The sequence below is a fragment of the Canis aureus genome, chromosome 2, assembly GCF_053574225.1.
Source record: "Canis aureus isolate CA01 chromosome 2, VMU_Caureus_v.1.0, whole genome shotgun sequence".
In the NCBI taxonomy this organism is placed as follows: Eukaryota; Metazoa; Chordata; class Mammalia; order Carnivora; family Canidae; genus Canis; species Canis aureus.
The window spans coordinates 92,724,864-92,738,622 of NC_135612.1; the positions used below are offsets into that span (position 1 = coordinate 92,724,864).

At 42.8% G+C, this 13,759-nt stretch overlaps 1 protein-coding gene across 1 annotated transcript in view; it reads right to left on the minus strand.

The window, feature by feature from the left end:
• Positions 1-5,378: 5,378 nt before the first annotated feature.
• The window catches only part of PIGG (phosphatidylinositol glycan anchor biosynthesis class G (EMM blood group)), a 44,345-nt gene continuing 35,964 nt past the window's right edge, over positions 5,379-13,759 (minus strand). Inside the window, exon 13 of the mRNA XM_077882121.1 lies at positions 5,379-13,027. Within this exon, the coding sequence (XP_077738247.1) occupies positions 12,814-13,027 (214 nt within the window). The 3' untranslated portion in view covers positions 5,379-12,813. The remainder of the gene's footprint in view (positions 13,028-13,759) is intronic.

Genomic DNA, 13,759 nt, shown 5'->3' on the forward strand with positions numbered 1-13,759 from the left:
CAGCAGTGCTTTACTCCCGGTCTTGTCCTGGCCCTGAAGGCTGTGGCCGAGCAGGGCCAGATCTGGGGGGGATGGGAGAACCGTCCGGGGCCACTGAGACGCTGGCCCACTCGGCCTCTGTCCCGGCGCTGCTGAGGGCACCCGAGCTGTGCCCAGCTCACCTCCCTTTGTCCCCAGCACCGGTCCCCAGATTCGGCCTTGAAGGCCTGGTGGCCCTTACCCTGACCCTAGCTACTGGCCAGTCCCCTGCGCGCGCTCCCGGGGCGGCCCTTCCCCAGAACACGGATGTCGCTGTCGCCCTGCCAAGGCTGCTCTTTTCCCGAAGGGCAGCCAGATCTTGGGGAGGAGCCTTCAGGCCCTCCGTGAGCCGCCGGGGCTGGCGACCCCGAGGAGAGGCTGCTAGCTGGGGGGCCTGTGACCAGGTGGTGCGGCAGACGCCGGGTGCGGGCGCAGCCCGAGAGCAGAGGGAGCGGCTGGAGCAGGGCGTGGGCTCCACGCTCCGGGCTGTCCCCGTGGCTCGAATTCGGTTCCCGTGGCTCCTGTCACAGAGCGCCGCAGACTGGATGGTTTCAAACGGACAAATATTTATTCTCTCCCAGTCTGAGGCCAGAAGTCTGAGATCAAAGTGTTGGCAGGGTTGGTTCCTCCTGGAAACTCTGGGGAAGAGTCGAATCCAGACCCTTCCTCTGGCTTCTGGTGGCTGCCAGCGATCCTTGGTGTCCCTTGGCTTGTACACTCGACGTTCCAATCACTGCTTCTCCTCTGCTCCGTGCGCCCTTCTCCGTATCTTGCAAGGACATTCTCATGGGATTTAGGTCCCACTGCAATCCAGTGTCATCTGCTAATAAGGCCATGATCTGGGGGGGACCAAACTTTTGGAGGGACCATATTGAACCGGCGCAGAGCTCTGCTGAGATTTGTGGTTTGCTCATTCTTTCCTGCAGGAAACATTTACGCCTCTCCCTAAGGGGCTAGCTGCTGAGGACCTCAGAGGACGGGTACTCCCTCCCTGGGACGTGCTGTGCAAGGACGAAGCTGTTGGAGCCCTCATCAGACCACGGGTATTTACGGACCTAAATAGATCATCCAGATGAATATTCTAAAAAAAGCCGAAACATTAAAATTAATTGCCCAAGGGGAAAAACTTTCTGAAAATAAGTCATATTTGGTTTATTCGCAAATATTTTGAGATAACAGCCACAGCAACTGCATTATTTTGCAAATCCAGACGGGCATATGTCATTCTCCTCTCCGTGCAGGGTTGGGGCGGGAGGAGCCGCAGTGCCTGGGATGGGATGTTGGGCGGGGGGGGGGGGGCTGCCGTCCAGCTGGGAGACAAAGGTTTCAGGACTCCAGGAGGTTTTGGAGGTGACCTTCTGTGACAGGGATTCCTCTAGGCCTCTGTGCCTCAGGCCACTTGCAGACCTTGGGGCAGCCTCTGCTTATTCATCTTAGGAGCTTTCTTGCTGCCTACTGTCTCACCTCCCAGCCCTGGTCCATGCAGTTCTTTCTGTTCATGCCCGTCCTCTGTCCCCTGACCCTGTGTCCCCTTGTTCTGGCTCAGCTAGGGCAGCTCTGCATTCCCACACTCGTCCTAGCAGACAGGTCCATGGGAGTCCCTCTCACCGTTTTGGTGTGACTTGGGTTATTTTTCCCTAAATGCATTTCTTCGGTTCTCCACTGTGGAGCTGCCCCAGCCATGAGCTGTGCTCGCCACTTGCTGCGCTCCGTCACTTCTCTCCCAACGCCATCCACTCCTGAGGCTGGGGAAGGAAGGCCCTAGCGGCTATCAGAGGCTTCATCCTCACTTGCCCAACCAGCAAGGGTTTCTGAAGACCTCAGGCCTGTCTCTGGGACTCCAAGAGGACCCTGGGGTGCACACTATCATCCTCGTCGGGGGCGTGGGCATCGCCTGATCACGGCCAACGTGTCTGGAGCACTGGTATGGGCCAGGCACCTTAGGTTCACTGCCCCGTTTAATCCTGGAAACAACGACTTTACAGGTGCGGAAGCTGAGACTTCGGGAACTCAGTTCTGCCCAGGATGGAGCCGGTGTGAGAGCTGCCATCTGAACTCAGTCTCTCCTGGTGCCCGAGGCCCCTCCTTACTCCAGCCGCAAGGTTCTGTTTCCAAGCAGCATTTGTGGGAGTTTTTAAGCCCAGGTATGGGGTGGGCAGCATGACAATCTCCATGTCCTTCCAGACCTCTGGGTGCTTACCGCCAACCACCTGCTCACTGCCCCCTTCAGGATCCCTTAGGACCCTAACCTCAGCCTTTCCCCCAAATTCGGCATCTTCCCTTCCTGGCTGAGCTGGCCCGCCTCCACCCCTATCACCCACCCCGGAATCCTGTCCACATGCCCTGCACACACCCATCTCTATGCTCTTCAACTCAGCAGCCTGCTAACTCAGCTCTTTGGGTGTTTCATTCAACAACTGTCAGCTGGGCCAGACGCCCGGAATTCCAGAGGGCGCCCCACACTCCCTAACCTGCCACTCGCCTGGATTCAAGTGTGCACGCTCACTTTTGGGAGAGCTAGAGGGTAAAGAGATTTTACATTCTTTCTTTCTTTTTTTTTTCACACTAAGTCAGGAAACCTGGCTATATTTTACACATAGAGCGGATCTTAGTTTGGACCAGCTGCATTTCAAATGCTCGATAGCTGCATGTGGAGAGTGGCTGCCTACTGGTCTTGGAATAGCCTCTTCTCGTACATGCTTCTTTTATTTTGATTAAACATAAAGTATTGCCTAGAAATTACACACAGGAATCCACTATTTAGATTCAGTCTGCAATTCCAAATTTTAAAAGTTTAAAATTCCCCATATTTGGTCCATATTTCTCTTTTATTATTTTTAAAAAGACTTTTTATTTATTCATGAGAGACACAGAGAGAAGCAGAGACACAGACAGAGGGAGAAGCAGGCTCCCTGCGGGGACCGGATACGGGACTTGATCCCAGGACCCCGGGGTCACAACCTGAGCCCAAGGCAGAGCTCAGCTGCTGAGCCACCCAGGCACTCTTTTTCTTTTACTTTTAAATATATAAAGTAGGGGCAGCCCCAGTGGCACAGCGGTTTAGCGCCGCCTGCAGCCGGGGGTGTGATCCTGGAGACCCTGGATCGAGTCCCATGTCAGGCTCCCTGCATGGAGCCTGCTTCTCCCTCTGCCTGGGTCTCTGCCTCTCTCTCTCCCTCTCTCTGTATCTCTATGAATAAATTAAAAAAATCTTTAAAAAATGTTTAAATATATATATATATATATATATATATATATATATATATATATAGGGAGAGAGAGAGAGAGAGAGAGTGTGTATTACAGGAGCGGCCAGAGCTCCCTCCTTGTCCTTCGGGCTGCCCCTCATCTCAAGTTGGTTACGGATCATTCCCAGGGATATTTTTGTGCTTCTACCGCAAAAGTGTATGTCCATGCACCATGTATACAGTATTGCTTTTGCACGTTTTGGGACTTCACACAGTGGTGTTGTACCCTATTTGATCTTCATGCAATAGGCTGTTCTGCACTCAGGATGATGTTTTTGACACTGGTTTGTGCCGCTGCCTCTACCTCTGGCGTATTTACTCTGTGGTGTGGATAAACCGCAGCTTCTTTAGCATTCTCCTACTGAGACACTCCTGGGTTACTTCCTTTTTCATTTTCATAATCCACACTGCGACAGAAATCCTCTACCTGTCTGCTTGGTTCTGTAGGTCCCCTACCCAGGTGTGATCATGGGGCATGTGCATCTCAGCTCTGCCCGGAGCTGCTGGGTACTCCGAACCATGCAGCGTGGAGACGGGGCTTCCTAGAGCGACAGGGCCCCCAGCAGGAAACAGCCTGGCGCCCTGCTCCGAGCACCCCCTTTGTCTCCCTGTTTGTTCGGAAATGGTATCTCGCTGTTCTCACCTACATTTCCGCTACTGCTAGGGGGTGTCTGTGTTTGCTCGTCCAGGGTCTTCTTCGTTGCTCTTGGGCCTGTCCACACGCATGTTAGGTAAGACTGCACGCGGCATGCAGAGCCCTGCCAGGACGTAGACTAACACTGGGTTGGATTTGCATGTTCGTTTGGGCACTACGCCATCCTGACAGTCGTGAGCCCGCCCGTCCATCTTGACTAGGTCTATCTATGTCTTCACTTATGTGGGTCTTCCTTTATGTCTGTCAATATAGTTTCATATTTTTCTCTGTAAGGACCTTGCATGACTTTTGTCAGATTTTCCCTGAGATGCACTTCAAGTTTTGTGGTTATTGTCAGTGCTGTCTGTTTGAAAATTACATTTTCTACCTGTTTGGCTTCAAGACGATGGCTGACCTGGTGTGCGGATCTTGTACCCAGCAAACATTTCTTCTCAGTTCTAATAACTCGTCTATTTCCAATATCATCTGTGACTATTGATGGTTTTGGTTCTTGCTCTCCCAGCCCTGTGCACGTTTTCTGGCCCAAGTTTCTTTCTAAGACCTCCCACACAAATCTGAGTAGAGTTGGGGACGACAGGACTGAAGTCACTTAGTATGGGGCTTGCCTGGGATCTTTTAATACATTAAGGATGTTTTCTTCTGTTTGTAGTTTGCTAAGAGGTTTTTGTTTTGTTTTGTTTTTGCATAAACGGGTGCTGAGTTCCACCACTGTCTTTGTCTCATCATCATAGTCATTTTTTCCCCCTGGATTAATCTATTATTGTGGTAAATTACACTCATATGTATTTCAATTTTCAACCAACCATAATGCATCTCATTGTAGTCAATTGTATTATTGTTTTGCCCTCCTATTCCATGTCTCCATATTTATAGAAAACAATGATTTATACTGGAATTCTAATTATTTCAACTTTGGGCATGATTACTGATTTTTTACTATTGAACTTTGGGATTAGTTTCCTTACACACCCAACTTGACACACAAACTTTTCTCCCCACACTGCCAGCTGAATTTTGGCTTTTTTCTTTTCCCTTTTTATTTGCCAAATTATTATTCTACTTTATTAAGATCATAGACATTGTCCACAGGTGAACTACACAGTGTTCCATGACTACATTATCTTTCTTGTTTTCCTTGAAATTAACTGATTGATGTTTTCCACAAACCTATGGCCAACTCATCCCCAACTTTTGATAAAAGTAAAAGCATTATTTCCATGTATTCAAACATGCCAAGTAATCCATGTTGAAGGAATCCAAGGACTTCTTTTCATACGGGCCTCCCTTCCCAAGTTCCCATCTACCCTGACATGCTCTTGTGGGTTTCTGCACAGTCAACATTGGGGATCTCCCCTTGTTCCTCTCATGTCCCCGCACATAGCTGCATACTGTATCCCAAGATCTTCATGGGCAGAAAGTGGGGCTGAATTCCTGTTAAGTGACACTGGTCAGTCACAGATGTTTATAGCAGCTTTATTCATAATTGCCAAAACTTGGAAACAACCAACAGCTCTTTCAATAGGTTAATGGATAAATAAACTGTAGTACTTCCAGATAGGAGAATATTAACCAATACTAAAAAGAAATGAGCTAGGGACATCTGGGTGGCTCAGTCGGTTAAGCATCTGACTCTTGATTTTAGCTCAGGTCATGAACTCAGGGTTGTGAGACGGAGCTCTGCACTGGGCTCTGTGCTGGGTGTGGAGAGTGCTTAAGATTCCCTTTCTCCCTCTTCCTCTGCCTCCTCCCATCTCCCCCTCTCTCAAAAATGAATGAACGAATGAATAAATGAATAAGACAAACCAAGATGGTGTCAGGCAAACAGACGGGCAATCATCCTATCCTCCTGGCACATGGATCATTTTTGTTAAAAAGACAAAAATAAATGAAATGAGCTAACCCATGAGAAGATATGGAGAAGCTTTAAATGCATATTGCTAGGTGGAAGAAGCCAGTCTGTCTGAAAAGGCCACATACATACTGTATGTTTCCAACTGCATGACATTCTGGAAAAGGAAAAACTATGGAGACGGTAAAAAGATCAGTGGTTTCCAAGGATTCAGGGGAGGGAGAGATGAATCCGTGGAGCACAGGGGATTTTTAGGGCAGTAAAATTATTCTGCATAATAATATAATGGTGGATACATGTCATTACATATTTCTCAGAACTAATAAAATACTCAAGACAAAGAATGAACCTTAATGTAAACTATAGACTTTAGCTAATAATGATGTAACAACATTGGCTCACCAATTGTAACGAGTGTACTTCAGTAATGCAAGTTGGCAACAGAAGAAACTATGTGCAGGGGGGCAGTAGTATGAGAACTTCCTGAACTTTCCAATGAATTTTTATATATATCTAAAACTATTCTAAAAGATAATGTCAGCCATGTTTTAGAAAAGACAATGGTGAAGATAAAATACAATACTAAAAGTGTTAAGGAAGGCAAGAAAGAAGTAAATGACAACAGTGACAAAAAGCTAAACAAATAGACAAGTCATATTAAATGTAAATGGACTAAATATTCCAATGAAAAGGCAAAGACTGTTAGACTGGATAAAAGAACGGGATCTAAGTTTTGAGTTTATAAGAGCCTTTGATATGCTTTAAATACAGACACAGTAGGTTGAAATCAAAAGGGTGGAGAAGTTGCATGCAAACACTAATCAAAGGAAAGTTGAAGTGTCAGTATTTATATCAGATAAAACAGACTTCAAGACAAAGATTATTACCAGAGATAAAGAAGTATATTTCATAATGACATAAAGTAAATATATCAAGAAGATATAACAAATATCAATGTACATGTGCCTAATAACAGGCTTTAAAAATACTTTTAAAATTTTATTATTGAATTATAATTGACAGTGTTACATTAGTTTCTGATGTAGAGCATAGTGATTTGACACTTCTATACATTGTGCAAAGCTTACCACAATACATGTAGTCACCATCTGTCACCATACAGCATTATCACAATATTATTGACTATATTCCTTATGCTGTATTTTTTATCCCTTTGACTTATTTATTTTATAACTGGGAGTTTGTGCTCTTAATCTCCTTCGCCTATTTGGCCTGTCCCTACACACCCTTCCCTGGCAACCACCAGTTTGTTCTCTGTATTTATGAGTGTTTCTGTTTTTGCTGCTTCAAAACAATTTTTTTGTTGTTTTTTTAAAAAGGTTTTATTTATTTGAGAGAGAGAGAGTACACAAACAAGGGGAAAGGGCAGAGGGAGAGGGAGAAGCAGACTCCCTGCTGACTAGGGAGCCCAATGTAGGACTCGATCCCAGGACCCTGAGGTTATGACCTGAGCTGAAGGCAGCTGCTTAACTGACTGAGCCACCACCCAGGTACCACTGCTTTTTGAATTCCACATGTAAGTGAAGTCATATGGTATTTGTCTTTCTCTGTTTAGTGTAATTAGTACACTTAGTACCCTCCAGGTCATAAATAACAGAATTTCATTTTTTTAATGGCTGAGTAATATTCTATTGCGTATATATACAATATATTTTTTTAATCTGTTCATCTATCAGTGGACATTTAGGTTTCTTCTGTATCTTGGCTATTGCAGACAATGCTGCAATAAACATAAGGGTGCATATAACTTTTTGGATTTCTTTTTTCCTTTGGGTAAATGCCCAGGAATGGAATTATTGGACTGTATGGTATCTCTGTTTTTAATTTTTTTGAGGAAACTCCATATTTTTCATAGTACTTGCATCAATTATCAATTCCAGCAATAGTGCATGAGAGTTCTCTTTTCTCCACATCCTGACCAACACTTGTTATTTCTGGTCTTTCTTATTTTAATCATTTTGACTGGTGTAAGGTGACATCTCATTGTGGTTTTGATTCGCATTTCCCTCTGATTAGCAATGTTGTCATGTGTCTGATGGCCATCTGTATTTCTGCTTTGCAAAAATGTCTGTTCAAGTCCACTGCTCATTTTAAAATATTTTTTGGTGGGGAGGTGGGAAGCACCTGGTGGTACAATCAGTTAGGCGCCTGACTCTTGGTTTCAGTTCTGGTTGTGATCTCAGGGTCGTGAGATTGAGCCCTGTGTCAGGCCTTATGCTCTGGCCATCCCCCCACCCCCACCCCATGCACTCTCTCTCTTAAATAAACAAATATTTTAGAAAAAAATAAAAAAGATATTTTTTGGTATTGAGTTGTATGAGTTCTTTATATATTTTGGATGTTAATCCCTTAACAGATACATCATTTGCAAATATCTTCTCCCATTCAGTAGCTTGCTTTTTTGTTGGTTTCCTTCACTGGGCAAAAGCTCATTTGGTGCAGTCCCCATAGTTTATTTTTGCTTTTTTCTTTTGCCTAAGAAGACGCATCCTGATATGCTGAGAGCATATCTGAGAAATGCTGCTACAGCTGATAAAGAAATTATTGCCTATGTTCTCCTCTGGGAGTTTTATGGTTTTAGGTCTCATATTTAGGTTCTTAATCCATTTGGGGTTTATTTTTGTGTATGGTTTAAGGAAGTGGTCCTGTTTTTTGTTTTGTTTTGTTTTTTTTTTTGTATGCAGCTGTCTGGTTTTCCCAATACCATCTATTGAAGAGACAATAGATATCTTTTCCCAATTGTATAATCTTGCCTCCTTTGTGATACATCAATTGACCATATAAACTTCAGTTTACTTCTAACCTCTCTATCCTGTTCCGTTGATCTATGTGTCTATGTCTGAGCCAGGACCATACTCTTTTGATTACTATAGCTTTGTAATATATTTGAGAATCTGGGATTGTGGTAACTAACTCCAGCTTTGTTCTTTCTTAAAATCGCTTTGGCTATTTGAGGTCTTTTGTGGTCCTATACAAATCTGAGGATTATTTGATCTAGTTCTGTGAAAAATACAATTGGTATTTTCTTAGGAATTGCATTAAATCTGTAGAATTGAGGGTGTGTGTGTGTGTGTGTGTGTGTGTGGTAATATGGACATTTTTTTTAACAGTATTGTTTTGATCCATGAGCATGGTATATATTTCCATTTGTTTGTGTTGTTTTTACTTTATCAATGTCTTACAGTTCTTCGAGTACAGGTCTTTCACCTCCCTGGTTAAATTTACTTAAGGGTATTTTATTATTTTTTGGTACATTTGGAAATGGAATTTTCTTTCTTTTTTTTTTTTTTTGAATTGCTTTCTTAATTTACCTTTTTGCTATTTCATTATTAGTGTATGGTGTATTTGCTTACAGGAAGCAAAAACTAACAGAATTGAGAAACACATAAATCCACAATTAGAGTTGGAAATTTTAGATATCCTTTTGGTAATTGAAAGAATAAGTAGAAAAAAAATTAGTGGGATGTAGGTCTGGTTGACAACGAGTACTTTGACCTAATAGTTTTAGGACATCACATCAAACAATTGCTGAATCTACATTTTTTTCTCCCCTATTGCACACGGACTGTTCAAGATGAGTCAACTGCTAAGCCATAAAAGTGAAGCAGGAAATATTTCACGCTGAATTATAATAAAGATGCAACATATGAAAATTTGTAAAAATAGTGAAAATAATACAGGGAAATTTATAGCTTTAAATGCTTATATTGGAGAGGAAGGCTGACTTAAAATGATTCTAAGTTTCTGTTTTAAAAAGCTAGGATGAGGGGGATTCCTGGGTGGCTCAGTGGTTTGGTGCCTGCCTTCCGCCCAGGGCGTGATCCTGGAGTCCCGGGATCGAGTCCCACATCAGCTTCCCTGCATGGAGCCTGCTTCTCCCTCTGCCTGTGTCTCTGCCTCTCTCTCTCTGTCTCCATGTGTCTCTCATGAATAAATAAATAAAATATTAGAAAGAAAAAAAGCTAGGAAAAAAAGAAGAGAAACTGTTGTTCATGACCATATTAACTATTTGGTGGTGAGGAACCAGTTTTAAGCATTTTGCTCCCTAACATGATAGTTTGGCACTTACATGTAGACATTTTGTTATGTGTGGTTACATTGTAGGGAACTGGTTGGGGGCTTGGGTAGGACATGAACTGCATTCTCATAGTTTTCTATTTAAAACAATGGAAAATAGATCCCCAGTTAGTGTTTTAGCATGAAACAATGGATTTTCAGAGTGGATTATTAAGTGGGACATGTCCTATAACTAGAAAAAGCAATTTTAGGAAGATAAAAGAAATCTTAAATATTTTTAAATTAAATATTAAATATCGTACATTAGGCAATACTCTCCTATCAAGACGACAAGAAATAACAAAGGTGCTGATGAGGATGTGGAGAAAGGGAACCCTTGTGCAGTTGGTGGGAATGTAAATTGGTGTGGCCACTATGAAAATGATAGGGAGGTTCCTCAAAAAGTTAAAAAAAGAACTGTGTAACACACCAGTTGCACTTCTGGGTATTTATCTGAGGGAAACAAAAGCACTAACTCAAAAAGATATCTGCACCCCCATGTTCATAGCAGCATTATTTACAACACCAAGATATAAAGACAAACTAAGTGTCCAGTGATGGATGAATGGATATGGAAAACGTCACACACACATACACACACACACGCACATACACACACACAGAATATTACTCAGGCACAAAAAAGAAGATAATCTTGCCATTTGTGACAATAGAGATGGATCCTGAGGGCATTATACTAAATGAAATAAGAGAGAGAAACACAAGTACTGTATGATCTCACTTCTATGTGGAATGTAAACAAAAAACCAAGCTCATTGGTCCAGGAAATAGACTGGTGGTTGCCAGAGGCAGGGGTGGAGGGTGGGTGAAATGGGTGATGGGGGTCAAAAGGGATAGACTTCCAGTTACAAACTAAGTCCTGGGGATATAATGTGCAGCTCGGGGACTATAGTTTAAGATGCTACATTATATGTTACAAAGTTGCTAAGAGAGGGATCCCTGGGTGGCCCAGCGGTTTGGCGCCTGCCTTTGACCCAGGGCGCGATCCTGGAGACCTGGGATCGAATCCCACGTCAGGCTCCTGGTGCATGGAGCCTGCTTCTCCCTCTGTGTCTCTGCCTCTCTCTCTCTCTCTCTCTCTGTGACTATCATAAATAAATAAAAATTTTAAAAAAAGTTGCTAAGAGAGCATATCCTAAAAGTTATCATCACAGGAAAAAATTGTTAACTGTGTGGTGATGGATGTTAACTAGATTGATAGTGGTGACCATTTTGCAATACATACAATTATCAAATCATTATGTAAGTGAAAAGATGTAAGAGAGTTTTGGAAAACTTGCATCTGCCACCGAGAGCTTCCAACGTTGAAAGATTTTTCTCAGGAGACTGTTGGCAATGTGACAACTGATTTTTGGTGCTGAATGCTGCAGGTTGTCAACATCTGGAAGACTTACATTAACCCGAAGAAGTGTTATTTTCACATGATACTATAGAATCCTACCTGGGTAACAGGTTAGGATTTTAATAAAGAAGAACACACAAAAGTTCACTGACACAGTTTCAGATTCCACACTGCAACTATTTTTTTCCTTTTTAAAATAGCTTTTATTTTCAAATGGTTTAAATTTCACAAGAAGTTGCAAAAATTGTACAGGAAGATCCACGTACAGTTCACCCAGCTCCCTCCAACAAGATCTTATACAGACACAGAACTCATCAGCCAGGTAATTCTGTTACCTCAGGTGCAGACCTTAACAGGGCTTCACCTATTTTACATGCATTTGCTTTTTCTCCAATTAACTATTAAAGAACCATCATTTGTCATGTTTTAGTACAGACTCAGAAAGAACATCAACAATGATTAGAAAGAGGATTTAGAAATATTCCTTCCTTCCATCAGAGAGGGAAACAAACCATACAAGACCCTTAATCATAGGAGACAAACTGAGGGTCACTGGAAGGGAGACGGGTGTTGGGGGCTGGGGTAACTGGGTGATTGGGCATTGAGGAGGGAGGGCACATGATGTCACGAGCACTGGGTGTTAATTAACTGAATTTAAATAAAAAAATAAAATATTCTTCCCCTTCCCAATTACATATCTGTGTGACAACTTCAAACACACACATGACAACAGATTGAATGCAGAACCTAACCATCCTCAATCGCAACACTAAAGAGATGTACAAAAATGTAAAACAAAGCCACTCTCCTCCATACTTATTTTTGTTTTGGAAAAGTTATTTTTCTTAAAAATATGCTTTGTTAGGATGAAATGGGTTTGTATCTTTCAATGAATAGTTTTTGAAATGCCTTAATGTTGACAGATGTAATACACCCTAACTAAAGCTCCCTGGGACCTCCAGTGGTTTCTAGGGTCATCATGAGGTTTAAGCTCTGCAAGGTAAAACCCTGGCCACAGGTAAGCCTCCTTCCATGGAGTTCCCAGGTTCTCTTAAGTCCACAAACACCACAATAAGCCTGAGACCTTTTTATCCATCAATTTAAACACACATATTTGAGTCAAATCGTTAACTTATCCATAGAAAATTAAAAGTTTAAAACCTTATGGAGTGATGGTCAACAGTGTAATGATTCATATTCAAACTAAATGTGTTACTTTTTTTAAAAAAAGATTTTATTTACTTATTCATGAGAGACACAGAGAGAGAGAGAGGCAGAGACACAGGCAGAGGGAGAAGAAGCAGGCTCCCTGCGGGGAGCCCAATGCGGGACTCGATCCTGGGACCCCGGGGTCACGCTCTGAGCCAAAGACAGAAGCTCAACCACTGAGCCACTGAGGTGTCCCTCAAACTAAATATTTTAAAGTGATCTTTTAAATCACTATTTAATCTAAATTCAAGTACAGCAGTGAAAGCTATTCTTCAACTTTGTAGAATCCACAATTTTTCTTTAGAATGTCCTTGCATTTAAACAGATTTTTTCCCCCATTACTCAAATGCATGAAGTGAATAGTAGACTTAAAAATATATTGTTTTTCCAGTGTCTAAGACTTTGTGTTGGTTTGATCCATGGCTGTGAAGAATACACAGATGGCAGCTGTGATGAGGATGTGCATTCCCTCATAAAGAAGTTTTGGAGAAAACACGCTCCATATAAATAAATGGTAACGCAGGGACGTCACCAAAATGATATATGCAGAGACTGGAAAAGAACAGATCAGTGCATAGCAGAAGCAAGCATGACTCAGTGCAGAGCCGCTGTTAATAAAAAGGGAAATATGTATTAGTATATGCCATTTTTGCATCATATAAGGCACAAACACACACGTAACCACTATTTTTATTTTGAAAATGACCATGGTAACTTTTGTTCCTGAGACACCCCCCTCCCCAACCTGGATCTGATGAGTCTGGCGGGTAGGAGCCTAGCCGAGGGGACAAGAGCTGCAGGCACCCACCTTGTCACACTCTCCAGTGCTACAACCTGCAAAATATTTTTGAAAACTGCACCCCCAAATTTTACATAGTTACGTTTAAAAATTATGTGCATGTACTACTATATAACACATCACAAATATTATGAAAAAAAAATCACACAGGATGAGATCCAGGGTTTGTGCTGTCCATGGATCATCTGCTGGGTCTAGCCTGGGGATACTGGCCCAAGAGTGTTTGTGCGAAGAAGCGCATTCTCAAACTTAAGCAGGCCCTCAAAGCACATGCTTGTCCTCCCTTTCTTTTCAAACCATCAACACGATCATTATATAAACCTAACCTATTCTTTAAGGAAGTTTCCTGAGACCATGCTTATTCCAAAATGACAAGTTCTATTATCTGCCATCTTTTGCTGCTCATTCACCTCACAAATCCTCAGAGGATAGGCTTCCAGGTTCTGGTAAAAGCCAAGTTCCAGTTCTGAGGCCTTCCCTCAAACACTGTGACGATGAGCCCCTTTCTGGGGCCAGTCCACGCCACTGGTCACCGCTGCCC